The 25258-nt window shown below is 43.1% G+C and overlaps 1 protein-coding gene across 1 annotated transcript in view; it reads right to left on the reverse strand.

Annotated features, from left to right (window-relative positions):
• The window catches only part of ZGRF1 (zinc finger GRF-type containing 1), a 59244-nt gene that overhangs the window by 13423 nt on the left and 20563 nt on the right, over positions 1-25258 (reverse strand). Inside the window, exons 10-21 of the mRNA XM_081076479.1 lie at positions 20202-20307; positions 20022-20119; positions 16892-17015; positions 14446-15074; positions 13622-13760; positions 12377-12561; positions 11093-11289; positions 9912-10051; positions 4476-4619; positions 3170-3284; positions 1542-1804; positions 138-297 (exon numbers count right to left, since the gene is read on the reverse strand). Of these exons, the coding sequence (XP_080932605.1) occupies positions 138-297; positions 1542-1804; positions 3170-3284; positions 4476-4619; positions 9912-10051; positions 11093-11289; positions 12377-12561; positions 13622-13760; positions 14446-15074; positions 16892-17015; positions 20022-20119; positions 20202-20307 (2300 nt within the window). The remainder of the gene's footprint in view (positions 1-137; positions 298-1541; positions 1805-3169; positions 3285-4475; positions 4620-9911; positions 10052-11092; positions 11290-12376; positions 12562-13621; positions 13761-14445; positions 15075-16891; positions 17016-20021; positions 20120-20201; positions 20308-25258) is intronic.

A 25258-nucleotide genomic window follows, 5' to 3' on the forward strand; every position in this document is an offset into this window, starting at 1 on the left:
CCATCTGTGATCACACGCACGCTGCCCCAGGACTCGGGACAGTGGCAGGCGGCTCAATGTGAAGTACGTGGTCCTCTGAAGCATCGGCCACTGCAATAAACCTAACCCACGAGCTACTGAAATGCTGTCACTCCTACCCGAGAAGAACTCTGTCAACGGCTACGTTAGTGGAAGAAGAGATCAGAACCTTCCAAGGTCTTGAATTTCCAACTGTAGGAGCTTCACTCTTTTCAAACAGCTGCACAAAAAACAAAATCACCACCGCCAACAAATAACTCTTTCCTGCTCCAAAAACACCTAATTATTTTGAAGGAGAAAAAAAATAAAGGCAGTATCATAAATTTCTGAATGAGCAAGAAACACTTTCCCTTCTATGTCCCTCTCCTTCATTTAACTAATCTATTTAAAAACAGTAACTGGGTGTCCACAACGTGCTAAGCACCAGGATAAATGGGTAAATAACCAAAGGCCTCCACACTTAATGAGGTCAGTGTGTACTCAGGAAGACAGACCAGTACAGGAACAGTAATATAATAGGTGGGGGGGGAAAGTGGAGTGGGTAACGCGGTGAAGCACATGATGACGGAAGGAGCGCCTTCCAGCGGCAAACACACAGGTATGAAACTATAATCTTGTGCACCTAGAAATTACACACTGTCACCCCAGTAAATTAATAAGAAGTAATGATAACATGGTAAGCTCTTCAGAGAGAGAACACTGCTCTCCGCCCTGGTGGAGATGGGATCTTCCTAAAAATAACCAGTAGCAGAGCTAAGTCTCAGAATAAGATGCCCAGGCTGCTCAAAAGGAGTCCTAGGCAGCGGCAGTGAGTCACGGAGCTGCTGAGTGTTTCTATGCAGCCTGTGACAAAACAAGCAAGGGGTGCCTCACAAGAGTCCTCCCGCTGGGCCTGAAAGACTGATTTCGGTCCTCAAGGCCCGGGCAAGTCACCGAAGGTTTAAGCAGTGGAACTGACTTGGTCAGATTATTTTAGAAAATCTCCTTCAGTGAAAATCTAAAGAAAGGTAAAAGTAAGGGAGGCGCCATTACAAGCACTGGGACAATCATGTCACCCACATGCCAGCCTACGGAGTGCCTCACAGGTGCTGGGATCGGCCCAAGGCTTCACCTGTGGGAGCCCAGGCAAACCCGCAACCCCAGGCAACAGGCGCAGCTATGAAGCCCACCTTCCAGAGCAGTAAGTTAAAGCAGATGCGTGGCTGCCCAAGATCACAGAGCTGGTAAATAATAGACAGGACACAAATCCTGAATTCCAGCTCTGGGGCCCACATTCACCCAGCAGGGAGGGGCTCAGAGGAGGCAGCTGTGGAGGGCGGGGCTAGGAGAAGGAAAGTGTGGAAGGGGCTGGAGGATGGAAGACGAGCTGACCAGGAGTTTCACAGCGGGTCGTGCTCGACTGAGCAAGTGCCGCCGCTGGACGGCGGTGTGCACTGTCCCTACTCAATGAGGACGCTCCGGCTGTTACCCAAGTGGGAAGTTAGAGTCACAGACGCCCACGAAGCCGCCTCCCCGCTTCTCACCCTGGATGACCGTGATGGGGGGCACTCGCGTGGGCGGCCCGCTCGTGTCTTCGGCACTGTTGTGGGATGCCATCATGTGGGCTATCTGGGTCAGAGCGGCGGCTTGGTCCAGGTTTAGCGTGTGTGCCCGAATTAACTCACGAGCTATCTGCAATGTCGTTCCTAGGCTGAGTATTTCCAGGTTTGTGTGGATATTTGACAAAGCTGGTGGGATAAACTTTCTCTTACTGACTCTCTTGTTGCTATCTGTAGCTGACGAAGACCTAGTAAAAGGCAGCAAATGAAGACAACGAGGGGCTTTTGAAACAGGTGAGTAGACCTGTTCAGAAGTAACCATCACTTTATAAGCATCACAGAGAACCTTTTTTTTGCAGACACAAATGTCTAATACCCGAATTTGGAGGAGGGTGGGAGAGAAGAGAACCGCCCTTGATGAATACCTACTCTGAGGGAACACTAAGCATTTTACATGTTATTTGATGTAATCTTCACAACTCTAGGAAGTAATTTACCCAAATAGAGATACAGAAGATATAAACTTTTTTCCCCCAAAGCACACAGCTAATGTATACTGACATTAAAGCCCATGCTCTATTATGCAAAGCTGGCTTAGATAATTAATATAGCCTCTGTTTTAAGTAAAACGTTGATAAATTGTTTTTATTTCTATAAAGACTGAATTTATTTCAAAATAGAAAAATAACATAATGGAATTATATGGATTTTTTTCACCTAGGACTTCACTGTGGTGAGAAAAATGAAACACTACCAGATAGACCATAACATTCCAAATTAGAAACTAGACCTTTTCTGTCATTTTAATGAGTTTAGTAAAATACCACTTCCAGTTTTTTAAGAGGTGGTATGGTATTTGAGAAATTAAAAATGAGATGCAGGTTATGTCAAGAATAAAATTAATATCAATATATATGTACTGGACTCAAGCTGTAAAATTATGATTTAAAATTTTTAATTGAATAAATTTGACACATAACACTAAGGCATACAACATGATACTTTGATATTGTAAAATGATTCTTCTAAATGTTGAATAATTTGTGGCATAAACATATAGATGAATAAAAAAGTCATCACTCAAAAGATCCTTAAGAAATGTTCCGGGATCAAATATATGGTGATGGAAGGAGAACTGACTCTGGGTGGTGAACACATAATGTGATTTATAGATGATGTAATACAGAATTGTACACCTGAAATCTATGTAACTTTACTAACAATTGTCACCCCAATAAACTTTAACTTAAAAAAAAATTAAATAAATAAACATATTTCCTAAACACAAAAGCTGCATGTAAACAATATCTTCTTTAAACAAATAAATAAATAAAATTAAATTAAAATTAAAAAGAAATGTTCCCTGACAAAGGGAAAAAATCTGTAGTAACGTTTACTAGCCCCAACCACAAAAAATAAATAAATGATGGATGGGTGAATGGACGGACTGATGAGAAATGATGCATAGTTCCCTTTCGCTTTTGATTTTCAATGACCGACAGACAGTAATCTCACGGTCTCTGAGAGGTAACTGAAACTGCGTTGAGGACATTTACGTGATGTGCACTTTCACAGTCACGAGTAATCGCTGCTTCTGAACAGCCAGGACTTACAGTGTCAGCAGGTGCCATGTGAGAGGCAGGGTGGCTGGATTAAAGTGGTCCTCAATGTTCTTCAAAGTGGTCAGCTCTGTGCTGGCATTACAGACCAACAAGGCATGGACCATTGCTGCAGAGGAGGCAGAAAACGAAATTCCATGTAAGACGGGCCATAGCAACTCTATTAAATGTCCACGTGACTCAGGCCAGTCACTTCCGCAGCGTGAACCCTGAGGGCTTGCAGGGGTCCTTTCACTCGGTAAACCACACTGCCATCTGCTCCATCACATTTCACAGACGGGTCCCCCAGACTCTGCAGCTCAAGTCAAATCTGGACTCCGCACACCAGCTGGTGGACAAGAGTGGCTGCGAGTCAAGCTTGGTGACACTGTCTGCAGCTGGCAGCCCCCCCTACAGTTGGCATACCACGTGTGCCTGCAGTGGGACCTGTGTAGCTTCTGGACATTTTCTTGCATGTCTTTCTCAATAATTTTATGGAAATATATGGAAAGCAGAAAGCTAGAATGCTGATATTGGTGAGGAAACAAGTGCGACTAACATGAAAAGACGCATTGAAAGTGACACACGCTCCCTTAACTGGGGTTACTGGACTCAAATTGGTTGACTAGGTTTACTAAGGCTCTGACAGAAAAATATCAAATTAAAAACATATAATACTTGAAGGAGTCATTAAATGCTGTGTGTAAGTGGTTATGGACCAAATTCGAGCAGAAGTTCCTCCCAACATCGAAACGCATGGAGAGGCCCACGCGTTCCCAGGGCGGATGGGGCTCAGCTTCCTTTACTGAGAGAAAAACGAGCCGCAGCCTATTATCTTCCTGAGAACTTCCCAAGGCAGACGATAAAACACCCTTGGAAAAAAAAAAACACACTGTCCTTCCTGCTCAGCTGCTCGCAAAATCTCTCGCAAAATCTGTGAAACCTTTTCGGTGTAAAAATAAACGGTTTGATTACTAAATGCACCCTATTAGAATAAACACCAAGAGAATTGAATAAACTAAGAGAATTAGAACTTGATACAAAACATTATTTGAGAAAGTTCTTACACGTTTAATGTTTATATTTTAAAAAATCAGGTATATGCCGTGTAGAATTCAACTTTAACAAAATACCTGGGTGAGGGGACAAGATTTTGTTGCTAGCCCTCTGGGACTTGCACTGCAGAAACATTCCTATATTCAGTTTCCACACGCACCGTCAGGAACACACTGTACACAATGTGGGATGGAGGGGTGGGTGCCTTCGTGGGCCTCTGATGTTCGTTTTGAGTATACATGAAACCGGCCATGGTGACACTTACTGTTGGTGGGCCAGTTAGAGGGGCAGTAGCCTCGCAGAGGCAGTATTTCCAGCTCATTGGTAGATGACGGTCCAAAGAAGGCACTGCAAGCAATGAAAGTGTCCAGTTCAAAGTCCAGGGTTTTAGAGACTACCCAAAGGTCATCTGAAAAAACAGACATTTGGCAAAGGGCTCAGTTTATGCTCAATCCAAGGCTATTTTGAATTCTTTACATGCTTAGTCCTACATTATTTCTCAGAAAACATTATTTCTCTTTGTTTGCTGAGAGATATCTTCAAGATTCCATCCAAACTAAGATGACCTGGACAGAAAACATTGCATTTCCACATTTTTAATTAGACTACTTTTATTTTGTATTTATGAAAAACAGAGTAAACAAAGCAAAGACAACACGTAACTCATCTTTCTCTTATAAAATGGCTTCTAGCTACACCAGCCTTTCCAAGGTGGGCTCGGACATGTTTGGTTGCCACGCTTAGACAAAGCCAGCAATGCGTGGGTCCAGCCCAGGTTCTCTTAGTAGGCCTGACGCTCTGGGTTAAAGACGGGCCTGCTTTCTCTGCGTAATGTGCCTACCCACCTCCACTGAGCCCGCAGAGCCAGCAGGCGACTTCCCACAGCACCTGGGCACCGTGTCCACCCCCAGCTGAGTTTATACTTACAAAGTGTCAACTGTATTGGTTCTAAAACATATTTACATGAGCTGTATCTGTTATATAATTCAATCATGGGGTATTGGAACCATTATGAGCATGAAGAAAAAAATTGTTTTAAGAAAAATAACAATTTAGAAAGATGTAATTTAAAAAAAAAGCCCAAAACACAAAAAACTGCTCTGACTCAAGTACAGATGAGACAAATGTAAAAGACTAGAAAAGAGATTTTAAAAAATTCAAACCATTCTCCACTTAGATTGCTTCACAAGTGTCTTTAAGTTCTTGGACCATGTTTACCAATTTGAAACGGTACATCTTTATGGGCAGTGCTTATGTGGGGATTGTTATCAAAAGAAAAGTGCAAAGGATCTCCAGTCAAAACCCACATTCTAAACAAAAGCCTGGACTCTTCATCAAAAGATCAGTAAATAAAAATATATTCACATATTTTAAGTTGCAATGTTAATATTTATTTGCATTACTTTTTATAATCCCTGACTTTGAACAACTTTTCAAGTTAACTGAGCAACCATGAACTCACCTGCATCAGAAAGGACAGTTCCGCGGGCTCTATTCCCATCTGAAAAGCCCAGTGCACATCAACTCTTGGATTAGGTTATGTGTTTAACACAGTACTTTCTCAATTGGTTTAGCCACAGAACCTATTTTGTTTACGCTAACTCTTACCAGTACCCCCATAAACTATTGTTTTAGGAAATATGTTTAGAAAAGTAATTTAGAAAAAGCTGATTTATACTATAGTATAGCTTATACCTCATTTATTTAAAAATATTTGCCAATTGAGGTAACGTTTTAAACAATGTATTCCCATTTGCGAATATTTATTTTATTCAACATTCATCACAATTTGTGAAAACATCTCTAATTCCAAGTAGTTGACAGGAAAATTCATTTATCTCCCTTTCTTCCTACATCCTGCTGAAATGACAGAAGAAGAGAAGTCAACCCAGTGCAGTGCTTGTGGACAAAGGAAATGGGAAAAGGAGCATGATAAAATCCTACACAGCTGGGAGACTACTAATCCTTTACAGATGATAGAAAGGCATTCTGGGGGGTAAAAAAAAAAGAACAAATTTTCCCAGTGAACTCCCAGCAAATCCCATTCTCGCCAACCACAGGAGGAAGAACGGTGGGAGTTGGGCAGGTGGGCCAGTGACTGGTGAGGCGACAAGCCAACACTCGTGAGCAGCCGACTCCAGCCTTGTGCTGAGGCTGAGCCTGGGAGACAGCAGGGACTGAGCGGCAGGAAGGGGAGGCAGCCACACAACCAGAGTCACGGACAGGGCAACAGGTCAGTCCACACAGTCTCGGATCTACGGGAATCAGGTCACGGGTAAAACATAATAACCTCTGTCGTTTCTGGGTCAACAGACACTTTGAAGGTCAGACTGGTACTATTACCGTGTTTCCCTGAAAATAAGACCTAGCCAGACCATCAGCTCTAATGTGTCTTTTGGGACAAAAATTAATATGACCTGGTATATTATGTTTGATATTATATGCTGTGCTGTGCTGTGCTATGCTATCTGGGCCTGGTGGCTCAGGCGGTTAGAACTCCATGCTCCTAATTCCGAAGGCTGCCAGTTCGATTTACACATGGGCCAGTGGGCTCTCAACCACAAGGTTGCCCCCACAAGGGATGGTGGGCTGTGCCCCCTGTAATTAGCAACGGCAACTGGACCTGGTGCTAAGCTGCGCCCTCCACAACTAAGACTGAAAGTACAACAACTTGAAGTTGAACGGCACTCTCCACAACTAAGACTAAAAGGACAACAACTTGACTTGGAGAAAAAGTCCTGGAAGTACACACTGTTCCAAAATAAAGTCCTGTTCCCCTTTCCAATAAAATCTTTAAAAAAAAAAAAAAAAAAAAAAAAGACGCATTAGAGCTGATTGTTAGGCGAGGTCTTATTTTCAGAGAAACAAGGTACTGTTACCACTTTACGGGCGAAGGAAGACGGAGGCCCAGAGAACTAGGGTAAGTCAGCCACACAAAGGCAGGAAAGCGGCAGCTCTGGCACTGAACACAAGCCCCTGAGCTCCCTGCAGCTGCCCAGACTGGGGCCACCCTTCCCAGAGGCACTGCCAGGGAGCAAAGCGGATGCCACCAGGGGAAATTAGTCCTCGGCCAAAATAATGAGACATTTAAAGGGCACAAAGACTTCAAAAGAAAAAAATACTGGATTACAGAATTCTTCTACAGGAAAGGAAACACCAGAACAGATAGACAAAGAATGCAGATTCAGCCTAGCAAAGACATTCACTGAGGTAAGGAATGACAGCAGCAATGCAAACTCACAGCGAGAAAATATGAAAAGAAATGAACAAATATTTTTTGGAAAACCATAGTATTTGAAATAAAGTTATAATTGATGGGATAAAGAGCAAAGTGGATACATTTGAAAAACATGCAATTTAGAAGAATATCTCCCCGAAAGAAGGACAAAAACCCAGAAAATATAAAGGAAGTGTGAAGAGATTTAGAGGAGTCAAGATTTAGAGAATACATTCAGAAGTGTTAATATCTGAATAATAAAAGTCCTAGAGAGAGAAATAAAAAGAAAGGGTAAGATTATCTGAAGAAATAATGGAGATCAATTTCCGAATTAAAAAAAAAAAAACAATTCACTGGGGCCGGCCCAGTGGCTCAGGCGGTTAGAGCTCCATGCTCCTAACTCCGAAGGCTGCCGATTTGATTCCCACATGGGCCAGTGGGCTCTCAACCACAAGGTTGCCAGTTCAACTCCTCGAGTCCCACAAGGGATGGTGGGCAGCGCCACCTGCAACTAAGATTGAACACGGCACCTTGAGCTGAGCTGCCACTGAGCTCCTATATGGCTCAGTTGGTTGGAGAGCGTCCTCTCAACCACAAGGTTGCCGGTTTGACTCCCGCAAGGGATGGTGGGCTGTGCCCCTGCAACTAGCAATGGGCGACTGGACCTGGAGCTGAGCTGTGCCCTCCACAACTAAGACTGAAAGGACAACACCTTGACTTGGAAAAAAGTCCTGGAAGTACCCACTGTTCCCCAATAAAGTCCTGTTCCCCTTCCCCAATAAAAAAAAAAAATCTTTAAAAAAAACCAAAAAAACAATTCACAATGCGTATGTCAACCAGTGATCATGCTGTACGTCTTAAACTTATACAGAGAACTGGGGGAAAGAATAGAAATGTTCCCTGACAAAGGGAAAAAAATCTGCAGTAACATTTACTAGCCCCAACCATATGCACATGCACACACATACGAGTGTGCACACACAGACACACACACGTACACACACACACAAAACTCCAAGTGGGCTGACAATTTTCTCAAGCACCATGCCAATAAGAAATCCTTAATAAACTTGAAAGAAAAAAAAGGTCAAACACAGAACTTTAAAGCAATTAATAAAAATTAATTACAGGTGAATAATTTTAGACCTGAGCATAGGGATTTTTAAAACAAGACAAAAAGCATTTCATTTTTGCCAATGACCATTCATCTGACTATATTCAAAAACAATTTTTGTTTATCTAAAGATACTTTCAGTAAGTGAAAAGACATGATCCAGACTGGGAGCGAGACAGTCACGAGATACGCGATGAACAAAAGATTAACAGGTATAATATACAAAACGATAAACTAGGTTACAAACAGCACAACAGTAAAATGGGTAAGAACACATAACCAACACGCAGATGAAGGAAGAGCTACTCACCCCACCGGTGGGCGGAGAAATGCAAATTAAAACCAGTGACATCACCTTAGGCCCATCCAAGTGGCTGAGCAAGACAGTGGGAGTGCAAGCCCGTGGGACATCAGTGTGGCACTGTGGCGTCTCCATCCCGTGTAATGTCCAGAGACCCCACACTTCACAGGAGCTACGAGAGCATTCACATGCACTGTCCACTCGCGTGGAAACAACAACCACAGGGGAAGAGTGACAGAACGAGCTGCAGTGCAGTCACAAACTTACACTCACACACACGCAACCCAAACACGCCGTCTAGATGCAGATTTAGATCACAACCACAAGCTATATACGTTGCAGCAATATGCTGTGAAGAGACAGAGGTAAGTTCCAGGAGATACATACAGAATTGCATCATCTTAATAGCGTTAAAAAAATAACATTTTAAATGGCTCTTTAGGAATTCACGTATGTGAACCTACAGACAAAGGGAAGATGATGACAAACACAGGGATTTAAGGGACAGTCACCTCAGGTCGGGAAACAGCCAGGTAGTGGGTTACTGTGTATGAAATGCATGTTGCTATAAAGGTTAAAGCTAGGTGACAACCAGTGACCAAGAACAGGTCATGAAACCAAAGATGATGATTAACCCAATTTGCTTTAGATGCTTTTAGTAAAGCATCTAAAGGCTTTACTAAAAAATGTTTTGGATTTTATTTCCAAATCTACAGAATTTGGGGTCCAGTGTTGTTAAATTGTGCAGACAATGACAGAAGTATTGATAAGCTCATTACATTTTCAGTTTGTTTTAATATTAGGTCAGAGTGCAGTTGAATCAACATGCTTATTTATAAGATGTTGAGAACATTGTGACTTTTTAAACAAAATTAAACAGTTATTCGTAGCCTTTAATAGATTTTTAAAAACCAAAAATGTGTAACATGCTTTGTGAAATGGTCCAATGGACTATACAACTCACAATATAACTATTAACCTGTACTTTAAAAAGTCTCTCTAATATAGAGAATTCAGAGCAGTATGAGAATTCAGAACAGACACAGGGCGGCCTCCGCCACCAGCTCACCTTTGCTGTAAGTCGAAGAACTCTCCTTCCGACTCAGCTTAAGATAAAGTTTGCTGCTAGGCTCACTGTAAAATCCAGGATGTACAGTCATGAATCTCTTTAGTTTGCCAGACTGTTTTCTCTGAAAATCAAATCCTTTCCTGCAAAATAAGTAAAAAGCAAAAATGAATTTGAATACTGCAGTACACATTGTTTCTTAGTTGACATATACGCGACATACATCACATTACATTAGCTTCAGGTGTACAACAGGGTTCAGCAGGTCTGCTGTGAAGTAGTCACGTTGGTAAGTCCAGGTAACATCCATCACCACATAGTTACACAGTTTCTTCTTGTAGTGAGAACTTTTAAGATTTACTTTTAGCAAATTTAAATATACGATATAGTACGAAACACAGTCACCTGCTGTACATTACATCCCCAGGACTCATTTATTTCACAACCGAAAGTTTGAAGATACAAATGTTTTTTAAAATCTTTAAGGAAAAGAACCAAGGTCTCTGTGTGTTTATACACTTTCTACAGATATACAGAATGAAGACATACTGTGTCAAAGGAAGAAAACAGCAACCCTCAGAGTTATCATTAAATGTTTTAAGAGACTGTGACAGGAAACATATCTAAAACCTCAGCTGCTATAACTACCAAATGGGAACAAGGAATTATCCCCATTATTTCCGTATGTCATAGGTAACTGTGATGATTAAAGGAAATAATACATGCAAAGTGCTTAGAAGCCCCCAGCTCATGCTATTCTTACATTATCACACAGATGCTCATGACGTCTAGTTCTGGGTGGTCCTGTTCCGATGGGACACGTTCCCAAAAGGAGCATTTCGTTATCCCGGAAACTCTGTAGCCCAGGCTTGTGAATGACCATGACCCTCCTCTCTTGCACTGATCAAAAATATTCTTGTGGTTTGTTCGATACGGTTTGACGTAGGACACTAATTACATATAAGGGTCAGGAAAACTGCATTCCTGCCAGTTACCTGCTTGACGTTTAGAGGGGCCAAAAAATAGCGTCAGAACATCATTCCCACGTTCTAATTAGGAAAACTGAGGTCCTCTACTTTTTAGATCTTTTTTCTCTCACAGTCTGTTTTCAAACTAATGATAATCTGTGAGGTTACTATTTTCTGACCTAATTAGAGGCCATTATTTAGCATTATAACACACACCTCACCAACAGCTGGCATTCCTCATAGAGGGGTATGGTTTGACTTCTTAAGTACAAGCCGATACTCTTTATGTCACTTAAGAGCATACTGGCTGGAGATTCTTTCTGCGTTAAATTTCCTGGGGTCACTTTTTCAAGCCACTTGAAAAATTTACATCGGTCAGCTTTGGGTGCATCACAGGTATAAAAAAGACGGCCCTGAGGGGAAGAAGATACTAAAATTTAGTGAGAAAAACATTGATCTAAATTTTACTGTTTCTGTGTTATGTTTGTCAAAACTTTCATAAAGTTTGCTCGTCATCATGTGGCCTCAATAAGTTAGGCCCTAAACAACCTCATCTCTTTGTTAATTTAAATAATAAATTAAAATTTAAAACCACCTAGTTTTCCATCTGTTGTCTCATCATCAAAAAATTACATTACCCTGAGACTATAAGCTTATTTGAAACATAAAATTTATTGGTTTTGATTTAAAATGATCACCACCACCAACCTGAAAGCTGCCTGGAAACAGAGCATTTTGTGCATTTCCTTTTCTCTCACATAAGTGCATGTGCGCACACACACAAGGACACACGTGTAGAGTGTTGTTTTCAAAATAAAACTCAGACAACAACATGTTTTCTGTCACCTCACCCTTGTGCCCAACAGCACACCATGAGTATGACAACCATGTCGTCAAATAATCTTGGAAGACTTTTAGTGCCTCTCTAACGTTTCATCCTACAGTTCTAACATGACTCATGTGCTCTTGCTTTTGACCACTACATTTACGGTTTCCACACTCAGCTTAGGATGAGGCAGAATACGCGAACAGTGGAGGAAGCTGTTATGACGAATGAAGCGTGGTCCTTCAGTGAGGACGCGCCATGGATCAACACAGAACACACACTAACTTCCTTCACAATAATACGCATTTAGCACATAAATGCAGTCCGGACGCCTGTCTGTCCCTGGCACTGGGGGCCACCAAGAGCTCCTTGGTGCTGGGCTGGCACTGCAATGGGCATGACCCCCCCATCAGGTGGAGCATCACACAAGGTCCCGTCCGTCCTTGTCTCTGCACCACTGGGTGCACAGTTAGTGCTGGGAAACCTGAAGGTTGATTATCAGTCCTGGTTTTGCACCCTGAGCACAGGTTGCCCTCCAGGAACAACGTGCTGTGAGCATGTTTGTTACTGAAGGCTCCTGGAAATATCTTCTTCTGAGCTTCTCACAAAGCAGCAGGTGCCCAGCCCTTTAAGAGACAGGCGTCGGTGGCACAGGAGGCGAGAGGGAGCCGCACCTTGTTGGGACCGTCCTTCTGAACCACGACAAGCTTTGCGGGCTGATGATGATGGCAGTATGGCACACTACTTTCTACATTTTTCAGTTTCTCTCCTTTTGACGACATGTAAAATGATATGTCAACTTTCGAAAGAGCTTTGTGCAACCTTTGTGCCAGCCCAAACAGCAATATATTTAGATGTTCTATGAAAAAAGATACAGAGGAAAATTAAATACAGAATAATTTCGTGTTTGGATCGCATATGTGCTGTTGGTTAGCTAAATTTGAAACCAGCCTTTTAACAGAGTAAACTATAATCTCATATTAATACCTACTTTTTCTTTTAAACTAAAGTTTATTGGGGTGACAATTGTTAGTCAAGTTACATAGGTTTCAGTTGTACAATTCTGTATTACATCATCTATGTATCACACTGTGTGTTCACCACCCAGAGTCAGTTTTCCTTCCATCACCATATGTTTGACCCCATTTACCCTCTTCTAGAATCCCCCTCCCACTTAATCCTCTGGTCACCTAATACCCACTTTTTAAAGGCAAGTTTTGCCCTCTACAACAGAACAAACTGTCAAAACTAATCATGCATCATAGTCAATATTTCCTACTTAACAGAACCATTTGTGACACTTCTACTTTAAAAGAAAATGAAAACTATCACTGGAAAAAGATAATACTGTCATTTCCCACTTTTAAAACTCAACTTGAGGGGCCGGCCTGGTGGCTCAGGTGGTTGGAGCTCCGTGCTCCTAACTCCGAAGGCTGACGGTTTGATTCCCACATGGGCCAGTGGGCTCTCAACCACAAAGTTGCCGGTTCAACTCATCAAGCCCTGCAAGGGATGGTGGGCTGCGCCCCCTGCAATTAGCAACGGCAACTGGACCTGGAGCTGAGCTGCGCCCTCCACAACTAAGACTAAAAGGACAACAACTTGACTTGGAAAAAAATCCTGGAAGTACACACTGTTCCCCAATAAAGTCCTGTTCCCCTTCCCCAATAAAATCTTTAAAAATAAATAAATAAATAAATAAATAAATAAATAAATAAATAAATAAAAAATAAAACTCAACTTGATCTGAAATTAAGGTAAGTTACTGTCAAAAACTGGAATGAATACACAGAACATAACAAATCTCAAGGAGAGACTTTAGTATGGAAATTCACAAGTCATCACACTCTTTCACAGCTGTACCTACCACTTACTTAGTGGCGGTCAGTCGTAATGGAACACAAAGGTAACAGTCATACCTCTGAGACATGATGCAAAGACCTGCCTGTACTGAGCAGGAGACTGAAAATTGGCTGGTATGCGTACATGCCTTTGTGGGAGGTGAGAGGATTTTATCTTCTGCCCACTTGGGAAGCACAGCTCAGAGCCACTTATCTCCTGAAATGGAATAATTCAAGTTATTATAATAACTACCAAAAAAATGTTGTTGTCTACTGAGTAAATTATTTGCTATAGATATACTTAAGAAAATAAACAATTAAAAAAAATTCCAGAATTCTTTAAAATAATTTTTCAATTTTAGATGACAAACCACTATAGCAAGAATGGCTATGCATGATACTTATTAACAAGTAAGACTAATTGTCCCTTCGTAAGTGTTTAAATAGTTTTTGCCAGGAAAAACTCAAATGAATCATTATGCATTGCTCTTTCTGATTACAACTGTAGTAAGAATTGCTCACAACCAACGTGTGGAAAGATGTACTTTACTGATACTGATCTGATCAGCAAAACTAAACTGATTGTGTGAAATAAAAACAATGTCAGTGACAGCAGGAATGAAGTAGCTGTGGGACCAGTCGGAGCTGTAATGAATGACCTGTTATGGGCCAAATACCACACCACACACTTTTAAATACGTAATTTCACTTCATGGTCACAACTACCAGGAAAGATCTTAAATCAAAGATGTGACTAGCTAGAGTCATGGAAATTCTAAAAAAAAAAAAGCCATCAAGAGTAAAAAAGCCATCAAGCTTCAAGAGTAAAATCATTGCTCTCGCTGAAATTCCGACAATAACCACTGAAAAAAATGTAAAGAGACCCACGTACGTTTCCTCACCTGTGCACCTCCTGTTACATTGTGCTCATAGCAGGCAGGCTCTCCCAACAGGTTGGGAAGTTCCTCCACCTTGGAAGTCTGCTTTAAATTCAAAGACAGTGCTTGCTTTCTGCAAAGTGGACCCTGGCCGCTAAAATGCGGCTGCTGTTGACGGAGCACACTTTTGATCGCCTGCAAACACACGGCACCTAATGGGCTTCCCTCCAAAGTATCGCCGTGCCGTTCACCCGTGTCACCAGAACATGGCCCGGAAATGTCCTCGGCAAGGAAGCCGTCTGTGAATTTCCTATCACCTCTGCTTGGAGCCGTCGAGTTGCACTGGGGTAAATTCTGATATTTCAGCCACTTGCTTTGAGAAGACACATGATTGAGAAGTGAAGTGTCCGCTGGTGTCACCTCCCTGGATTCTCTGGTTTCACTCTGGTCCTCAGGCCCAAAGCTGAAGGAAGGTACCATTGCACCTTCACACACAACTGTGGTGGCAGCAGAGGCCTCCCACTTGTCACAGCCGGTTGCATGTGAACGAGGACCCATATCAGCTGGCCCAGTAATAAGTGGGAGTCGCGTCCTGCTTACTGATGAAAGCCTCTGGAAGTTCTTAGTCTCCACAGAACTGAATTTTTTCATCACTGAAAAACAAAGCCAATTAAATAAAAACATATTAAGGTCATTACCCAGGCTCTAGAAAACAATGAATATCTATGCAAAAGAGCAAAAAGTACCAATTTGCACTGGGAAAAAACAACAAAAAGAAAACACATAATTTTGAGGCAGCTGGATGGCTCAGTTGGTTAGAGCAGGAGCTCTCAACAACAAAGTTGCCTGTTCAGTTCCCACACGGGATGGTGGGCTGTGTTCCCTGCAACTAAAGACTGAAAATGGAGACTTGACTTGGAGATGAGGGGCCCTGGAGAAACACACTGTTCTCTAATATTCCCCAATAAAAATTTAAAAAGAAAAAAAAGAAAACAAATTATTTTATTTCTTTTTTTAAAATAAAAAAAAAAAATTAATGGTTTTAGTCTCAAAAAAGAAAATCAGATTTCAGAGCTTAATTAATAGACTGAAACTTTTCTAAGGTTAATGAACATGAAACCATCCTTTTCTTTTCCCCGTTAGCTAAGGATTTGCCCCCAATTACTATGCCATGTTTACTCAGCACTCAGGTGTTCAGAGTACTTTGAGCCAAGAAGCCCGCCCGCCCGGCGCCCTCACTGGGCAGCGAGAAGCGAGGCCTAGAGGTGACAGGACTGTGGCTGGCAGCCCACTCTGGTTCCAAGTTCACACCCTTGTCCCGACTGCGGCCATGCTGTTTGCCTGGCTGTGTGACTAACTTCCGTCATACTTCTATTACACTTGTGAATATTGTTGACCTTCAGGGTCAAGGAGGTTCTAGCCTTATTTTGATCTATTGATGTGTGATAAGCATTCAATCTTGGTCAATATGTTTTGGCCGATTTTGACTGAGGGTTAGTAATAGATATATTCCTGAAAATGTAAAAAGCAACAGTAAGTATTTGTTGAGGAAAAAGTGCATGACTGACACTGCATGGGAACGAGCAAGCATGGGAATGAGCAAGCGTGAAGTTTTCACCTGCTTTGTAACAACGGACCTCCCTGGCAGTCTCTCCTTTCTGGGAAATAAACTCAAGACCACAAGGAAGCTGCCAGAGCAGCTGTGAGCCAACGATATTCTTTTATAAAGTGTCAGGTTGTGATTCTAGCGAGTCCACCAAGCAACGCTGACAGGACAGGTAAAACCCCGCTGGCAGGAGCTCCACGGAGTGACTGAGAGTCGGCATTTGACACAGCCTGCATCCCACGGACTCGCTTCCTGTACCAGGCAGACTACTCACTTCTCTGCAGGCCGCTGAGCCTATAAAGGACAGAGTCCTTTATCTCATCCACCCAGGACAAGTTACCCTACAACCTCACTCACCATGACGTCAGGATGGGGCGGTACAGATGAGATTACAGAAGAGAGAACAAAGGACGTGTGAGTGCAGGTGCGGGAAGTGCAGAGGCCTGAGTGCACGGCCCGGCCAGAGGGCTCCCTGACGGGGTGGAGAAGGGGAAACTGAGTGCTTAGGCTAAGGCCAGCCAGTGGTGCAGCCCAGACATCTGACGACTCGCTCTCCTCGGGCCAGAGGGGCCAGGCTATGGCATTATAGCTGTGACAAGCAATGCGATGGAAGAGACACTTGGGAGGTCTGTGAAGAAGCTGAGAGGAGACAGAGGAACGAGAGCTGGAAAGAGTGCTGTGCTGGGAAGTGAGAGCCACCTGTTACAGAAAAGCCACCAGGGAGATGGGGTGGGAGCTGCATGGGGTTGTATGTGCACAGAATCTGGCTCCACGGCATTTTAGTAACAATCTTTCCAGGAAAGCCTGCACTGCACGGACAGGTAGAAAAAGCGACGTGGGAACAGTCCCCCGCTGAGAGGTCACCTGGCAAGGTCCTTCCTTTCAGGGTATCCGCAGAGAGTTCTAGCACCAAGTCTTCATCTCTTGAGTCCAAAGAAACAGTAGAAACAGGGCTTACTGGTGACATCTTTTGTTCTGGTGACGTCACCTATCCAGACAGAAACAAATATAGACCAACATCATCTTACTGCGTTTACCCCAGTGTGAATGAATTTAGAAATCTGCATGGTAAAAATAATGCTCCCATCCGGCCATGTAGAGCTGCAGAGCCAACGATCCTCCCAGTGACTGGACAGAACGAAGATACTGAGATACTGAGCATGGAGCCCGGTGCACGTATTTGGATGGTGGGGTGTGAAGACCAGTGGCTCAGGCTGGATTGAGCCGCGTGTCTGCAGTGGGAGGGCACAAGCACGGAGCAGTGTCCCCTTATGTCCCCAGGTCCAGTTCACCTGCACCTGATCTAAACTTCAAGGTATCACTCCCAAATGAGCCAGCTTTCGCAGCTGGCCCAGGCCTGTCACGTTAACCTTCTTTCTTAGAACAGTCTTGAAATCTGATGCTGCTTCCAGAAACTAATCTTAAAAATCTACTATGATGATCACATTTAAGTCCATATTGTATAAGAATAGCATAAAAGAATAAAAGTTTGCGTACTGCTCAGAGTGGTTTCTAACAGGGTGGGACAGAGGAAAGGGTTCTTTCACTTGTAACTTTATACACTTCTGAATGGTTTGACATTGTAAAAATGTGTTTGTGTGCATTTTTTTCCTGAGTAAATGATAATAAAGATAAAAATTTTACATGCATGTTTAAAACATTTCTGACCCGCCCCTTGGTTCTCGGTGCTATGCTGGGACCTCAGGACAGGCCCAGAAAGAGACAGACAGACAGGCGGGACACTGCAGTGCAGCCGGGGCCACAGGGGCCTACTGTGAGCAGGGGCAGCTCAGGCCCTTCCCTCGTTACCCTACATGTAGCACTCACCACAATGGGAGGTGGGCACCCCGCTTCCTCGTGTTACAGCTGAGGGATGGACGGCAGCAGCTAAGCAGTTACACTGGCTTCAGTTCATGCAGCGTATAAGCAGCAGAGTGGGGTTCAAACTGAGACGTTCTAGATCTCACTGCACCCCCAACAAAAACGACGACAAAGGGTGAGACTCACTGAGCATTCATCCCACTGGTCACCACAGGACGTGCTCCCCACACAGGCCAGTTCCTGCTACTGCAAGTTCAGTCACTTCACTTACTCCTCTCCTAAAACTTCAACAATCCCCAGTGTGCCACAGCCTGTGCCCTGCAGCCTGTGCCCTGCAGCCTGTGCCCTGCAGCCTGTGATGCAGCGGGTGCCCTGCAGCCTGTGATGCAGCCTGTGATGCAGCCGGTGCCCTGCAGCCTGTGATGCAGCCGGTGCCCTGCAGCCGGTGCCCTGCAGCCTGTGCCCTGCAGCCTGTGCCCTGCAGCCTGCAATGCAGCCGGTGCCCTGCAGCCGTGCCCTGCAGCTTGTGCCCTGCAGCCTGTGCCCTGCAGCCTGTGATGCAGCCGGTGCCCTGCAGCCTGTGCCCTGCAGCCTGTGATGCAGCCGGTGCCCTGCAGCCTGTGCCCTGCAGCCTGTGATGCAGCCGGTGCCCTGCAGCCTGTGCCCTGCAGCCTGTGCCCTGCAGCCTGTGATGCAGCCGGAGCCCTGCAGCCTGTGCCCTGCAGCCGGTGCCCTGCAGCCGGTGCCCTGCAGCCTGTGCCCTGCAGCCCGTGATGCAGCCGGTGCCCTGCAGCCGCCCTGCGAGATCAGACCCTCACCTCGTCAGTCTCCACTCACTCACTCTGAGGCTCACTCTCTTACTTATTTGTTATCCCCTGCGCCTGGACTGCTCCTCTCCAGACACCCTCATGGCTCTCTATTCAGATCCCCACTCCACTGTCACTTGGTGAGAGAGGCCTTCCGTTACCCACAGAACACAGAACTCTGTCCCTCTGTCCCCTCACACAGCTTTACTGTTCCCCTGGCACCCAAAGCCCTCGGCAGGACCTCTGCGTGTTTACCTCTGGCCCCCTTCACGAGAACCCAACTTCTGTGAGGCAGGTCTGATCTGCAGCGCTCACAAGTCAAGCTCCAGCCCCTGGGCCAGAGCGACACACGGCAGCCACTAGAGTATTTGGTGCGTGGACGGCTGACTAATGTGTGTGTCCACACACACCACCCCCACTCTCTCACCTCTCACTCATCATTCAACCCACTTTATATTGGCCTCCACCCTCCCTGCTCCAGAGACTGCTCTTGCCGAGGTCATGACGACCTAAAAAGTGCCAAACAGACGTGTCTGCTGTCACTCACTGGATGTCTGCGCAGTTACTGACAGAACGAATCCTCACCTCTCCTGACTCTCGAGAACGGAACATCAAGGTCTCTTCTCTCATCTCTAAAGGTATCTACCCTCTCTCGGGGCTTTTGGCACCTCTGTGTGCACCTGAGAACACACAAGCTTCTCCTCCAAGCCAGACCATGGACCCTGCTTGCTACTTAGCACCTCTACTCGGCATCTCACAGGCATTTCTTCTCTATCCCTATATGCTCACCATACACGCTCCTCCCTGCTGTAGACTGAATCATGTCGCCACCCCCAAAGTGACTGTGTATGGAGACAGGGAGTAAGAATGGCTGATGAGCTCACGGGAGTGGGGCCCTGACCCGGGACCATCTGTGGCCTTAGAAGCGATGTCTCCCACCCCCCTCCCAACACACGTGCACACCCCAGGACAGGCCATGTGGGGACACAGTGAGAAGGCAACCATTTGTAAGCCAGCAAGAGTGGCCTCCCCAGAAAATACAATCAGCCAGAACCTTGATCTTGGACTTGTGACTCTATCTCTTACCTTCTAATTAGGTAGCTGTCATTTCAGGGCATATTGTAAAAACGGAAATATCTCAGAATAACAAAGATAGCTGTCATCCCCATTCTATTACTTATTCTATCAGAAATCACTCCTGTTTCACCACTAAAACAATGTTGGTTGGTTGTTGATAAACTTTCTTGATCATGTTAGAAAAATTAACCAGTCTTAAGATGTTTACCTGTGTAATTTTTAATAGATTTATCTTTTAAGAGTACCCAAACTTTTTACTCCCAGCTATTAAAACTTTGTTTACGTGATACCTTATTTGCTTCCCATGAAGTCTGCTCTGCCGACTTGAAATCGTAATCCAAATGGTGGTGTGAATGTCGTGGATCTTTCAGAGGAAAATCTAAAATTGCTGGAGGAAAAAAACATGGGACTTTACCTATATCTGTTCATTATTGAGTAACTTTTAACATTCCATTTTACTTATAACTTACTCAAATCCTTTTCAATTGAGTCCTTATTAGATTCAGTGATCGCTTGAAAATGGCCTTCAATATTAAAGCTCGTACCTCCTTCTGGAAAGTTTTCTTCTTCTGGGAACTAGAAAGCGGAGATCCATTTAGCTGTTTACTTAGTAAAAAGAAAAGGTATGTGTGTGCAAATATCTGTCCTTAGCTTCCTATGTGTACACACACACCTGCAGTTCATGGTCATAGCTGAGACAGAAACAGCACAGGAGTGACAGCCACCCTGCTGCCACTGCCGGTGCACAGCCACACGGCCACTGAGCTGCTGTCACTTAACATGCGCTGTGCGTTGGTAATGCTACACGTGCTAATAAGTGTGCTGCTTAAATGTCTTCAAGAAGAGACACTGATTTAGCACTGAACCAAAGTATATTGTGGTCACAGAAAGGCAAGAAAACAAAGCAGTGTGATGTGCACCCACCTAAATCTAAAAGACTTCCATCCATAAACATAACATGAAAAAGCTAAGTGCAGGTGGAAAAGTTCTGGAGACCTGTTTCATCACAGTAAGTAAACTTCACATTACTGACTGTACTCAAAAGACTAGCTAAGATCATGCATTTTATGGTATGTGTTTTACACCCCAATAAAAACGTTTTAACAAGACCTCTGAGTGATAAAGCACAATGTAATGCTAACTGACTGCTTTTCTGTCTCAGAGCGATATGGTGGTGCTTCTTACATCACATAGTATCTTCTTAGAACTTGATGAAATACGGGATATTTTTAAAGTCCAGACACTGTGATGTGCAAGGAATCTGCAGCACTGATCCTGGAAACGCATCTCTGTTGGCAGGTCCAGTCGTTTAGCCTTAGAACACTTTTTATAAACTCGGGATATAAACATGACCATACCAATGTTTGGAAAATAACCAGAAATAAAACAAATGGACTAAGTTTCTTTTTTTCAATACAGTCTTCTTTCCAAAAACACAGGAAATGAGAAACAAACATCCTCTATATTTGATGACACTAAGGAACAATGGTAACCGTGAACTGCAATATATATGAAGAGGATGGAAAGTATAGACTTGGCAACATGGGAGAAAGTCAAAACTAAGTACCTGCTATAGGACAGCCCAGTGAGAACTAAGCTGATTTACCCCCACGACCATGGTAAGGCTTAGAAACTGGATGGAGTCCACAGGGGCTGCTGACAAAGTAGGACAAGGGGCTGAAAACATTGGATAGAAATTCTAGAAACCAAGAAAATGGTGAGGAGAAAATAACCAAAGAAATAATTAAAATTTTTATAGGACTAGTGGACTTGTAACTGGGGGATGAAAAGATTCACCCAGTATCCAGTATACAGTGTTAATAAAATGAAGGAAGGCACATTACTGTGACATTTCAGAAAACCAGGAATAAAGATACTAAAAACTTCCAGGAAAAAACACTGTTAAATTTAAATTTAAAAGAAAAGAGCAGATCACATCCTAACTATATTCATGCAAACTACCAATCAAGTATGAGAACAGAAGAAAAACATATTCTTTTTTTTCTTTCTTTTCTTTAATTTATTGGGGCGACAATTGTTAGTAAATTTACATAGATTTCAGGTGTACAATTCTGTATTACATCATCTATAAATCCCATTGTGTGTTCACCACCCAGAGTCAGTTCTCCTTCCATCACCATATATTTGATCCCCCTTACCCTCATCACCCAGCCCCCACCCCCTTACCCTCTGGTAACCACTAAATTATTGTCTGTGTCTATGAGTGAAAAACATTTTCAACAAGCAAAGTCCCCCCAAATTTTATCTCCTACACCCCCCTTTCTTAGGAGGTACTCAAGATGTGCTCCAGAAAAACAAGGAGAAAAGACATGGTGTTCAAGATATAGGAACCCAGAAAGTTCTCAAGATGTCAAGTATAGAATGGAGATTGGAACAGAGATGGAGGACCTAGGAAAGACAATTGAGAAAAAAAAATGAAGATTATTTGATAAGTTTGTGTGGATTCCTGTATTAAAGAGTATTTATAAAGCTTTTAAAAGGTGTGAAAAATCTTTATCCCAATATTCAGAGAACACTAAGCAAATTTTTGAAACTGAGACAATTATAAACTAAGGGAATAAAAAAAACAAAAATTATAAAACAAAAGAATTTAAATATAATTTACCAATTGGCTCATCAGTGAAATATAAAAACATTTATAATAATGAAAATGCTGAATATGCATTCATCTAAAAATTGTGATAGCAATAACAGGAGTCTGGGAGAGTATAAAGAGGGCATTCAGAAATAACTTATTTTACTTAACATAGCCACTGAAATCACTAGCTCTTGCTAAAGATAGTGTAAAACCATGATAATAAGTAATAAAAGCATCAAGATTTATTTTAAAAAGCTCTAAATGAAGACTTAAGAGTTTTGGACCAGAAATCATAAAAGAAAACACTGATAGAGTTGATTACATAAATAGTCAGTACTTATTGCCGGGAAAAATCATAAGCCGGGTCACAATAGTAACCAGTGAGGAAAAATGCCAACAGGTTAGTTTTCCTAACGTATTAAGAGCTCCTACAGGTCCCCGTGTTGACCCGGGAACATCATGTTTGAGCCGCACGGGTCCAGTTACACGGGTCCAGTTCTTATTGTTTCCAATAAGAACACAGTGGTCTCCCTATCCCTGGTTCAGCAACCCTCCATTCAACCAACTGCGGATCAAAGAAAGTATTTTCGGCTGATGGTTGGGAATTGCAGATGTGGAGGGCTGACTGTGCATTGTTCTAGACTATTCTATGTAAGGATTTTGGTATCCACAGGAGCCCTGGAACCAATGCCCTGTGGATACTGAGGGAGTCAAAAGTTATCTGTGGATTTTCGACTGGGGTGGGGTGCAGGAGCTCCTGTGCTGGCCAACTGTCCACTGTAACGTCTGGAGGATCTCTGCATGAAAACTGCGAATCAGTACTGGGAGAACTGAAGATGGAAAGAGGGCTGTATTATTACAGTACTGAAAATATATCAATAAAATACTGTAGAAATGTTAATTCTCCCCAGATTTATATACACTGTAAAATTCCAATCAAATTCCCCCATGTTCACATGTGGAAATTGTTACACTAATTCTAAAGGCACAAGGAAATGCAGAAAGCTAAGAACAAGGTGGGAGGATTTAAAGATGCATGACAACACATACTTTATTAAGATGTAACGACTTCTAAAACTACAGACCAATGAATCAGAAGAAAAGCTGAAAACAGACCCAAAATATATGGACATCTGATTTATGGCAAAGGGGGCAATAAAAAGGAAGGGAGAAAAGAGTTTTTTCAATAGGTGGTGCTAAGTCAACTGGATATCCACCCGGAAAAAACATGAAACTTCATCTGTACCTCAATGCATAAAAATCCATCACGGGTAAACTAAGTGTAGATCAAAATGTGAAAGGTAAAATGATACACCTTCTACAAGATAGCATGAAAGAATAGCTTCACGACCTTAGAGTAGAGGAAGAATTCTTAAACAAGACAAAAAAGCACTAATTGTAAAGGAAACAATAGATAAGCTATATTATGTTAAAAATGATAAACTTCCATTCACCAAAAGCATTATTAAGAGCTAAAGATAAGTCACCATAGGAAGATATTTGCAAAATATACAACTGACAACGAGAATGTATCCAAAATATATAAAATGTTCCAAAAATTAATTAAAAATACATATGCACATCCATTAGAAACTGAGGAAGAAACCTGAATAGACACTTCCCTGAAGAGCACACGGAAGGGTCCCCACCTGTGACCTCCTGAAAGTAGAGACAGGTAAACCCAAGGCCAGGCAGCGAGACTAACACAAATGCCTGCAGCAGACTTATCCCTAAGAGCCTCAAGCAAACAGCCGGTGAAGCACGGATAAACGGTTTGCTCATACAAGGAGACGTCACAGCGCAGTGACAGTGAGCACCGATAGGCACAGGCCACACTGCGGTGAGGTGCCAAAGTGCCACGATGAACAAGAAAAGACACGAAGTGCACACTGTGTCTTATTCATCCATTAACTAAAAATGTAAAGCAAAACTAATGGATGTAAGTCAAGACAGTGGCTGTCTTTGGGGGGATGGCAGAGGTGGGGCCAGAGGGGGCAGCGGGGACTTCTGGGAGGTGGTGACGCTCTGTTTTCTAAGAGTGGAGTTCACTTTCTGGTAGTTACTGAGCCGTGTGCTTACGGCCTGTGTGCTTATTTTGTACGTGTATTATGGCTTAATCAAAAGGGAAACATTTTAAAATCTCTAACAGATACTGGTTCAAATACGTGCTTATCGTTCTCTCTCTATGACCTCAATTGGTCGCAATGAGGGTACCTGGTGTCACCAGAAGAAAGTCTATGAGCTGCTAAACATACTTTCTATATGTCATCTGCCTGTCAGCTCCTGTCATAGATCTTGGTCTTCTCTGAGTGAAAAGTAACCCTTCAAAACCAAACCAAATCCAAACCAAAGCAAATCTTTTCAATAAATTTCTCTTATTTAGTTTGATTTGAGATGTTATGTTTCTTGTCAATTTACTAAACGTTGGGGCGGCCGGTTAGCTCAGTTGGTTAGAGCGCGGTGCTCTTAACACCAAGGTTGCCGGTTCCATCCGCACATGGGCCACTGTGAGCTGCACCCTCCACAACTAGATTCAAACAACTACTTGACTTGGAGCTGACGGGTCCTGGAAAAACACACTTGAAGTAAATAAAAGTTAAAAAAAAATTACTAAACGCCTTTTTAACTTACAACTATACAAAGATTTAAATATACTCCTTTTACAAATTTAGCACTGACATAAGAACATGATTTGGCAAGATGCAACTATAAAAACATTTTTACCTGCAAGAAGTCAGCCTGCATACACGTGCTAGGCCGCTCTGGTGCCAAAAAACAAGTGTCAGGCATGCAGTTCTCACATTCGGCCCTCTCTGGAATCTGTCCTCTGATCATCACAGCGCTGCTCGCTGATCCTTTCACTCGGTGCCCTTGAAACTCAACAGGCTACAGGTTAATAACTCAATATGAGAACTGCGTAAATAGATA

The sequence above is a fragment of the Rhinolophus hipposideros genome (assembly GCF_964194185.1).
Source record: "Rhinolophus hipposideros genome assembly, chromosome: 16".
Lineage (NCBI taxonomy): Eukaryota > Metazoa > Chordata > Mammalia > Chiroptera > Rhinolophidae > Rhinolophus > Rhinolophus hipposideros.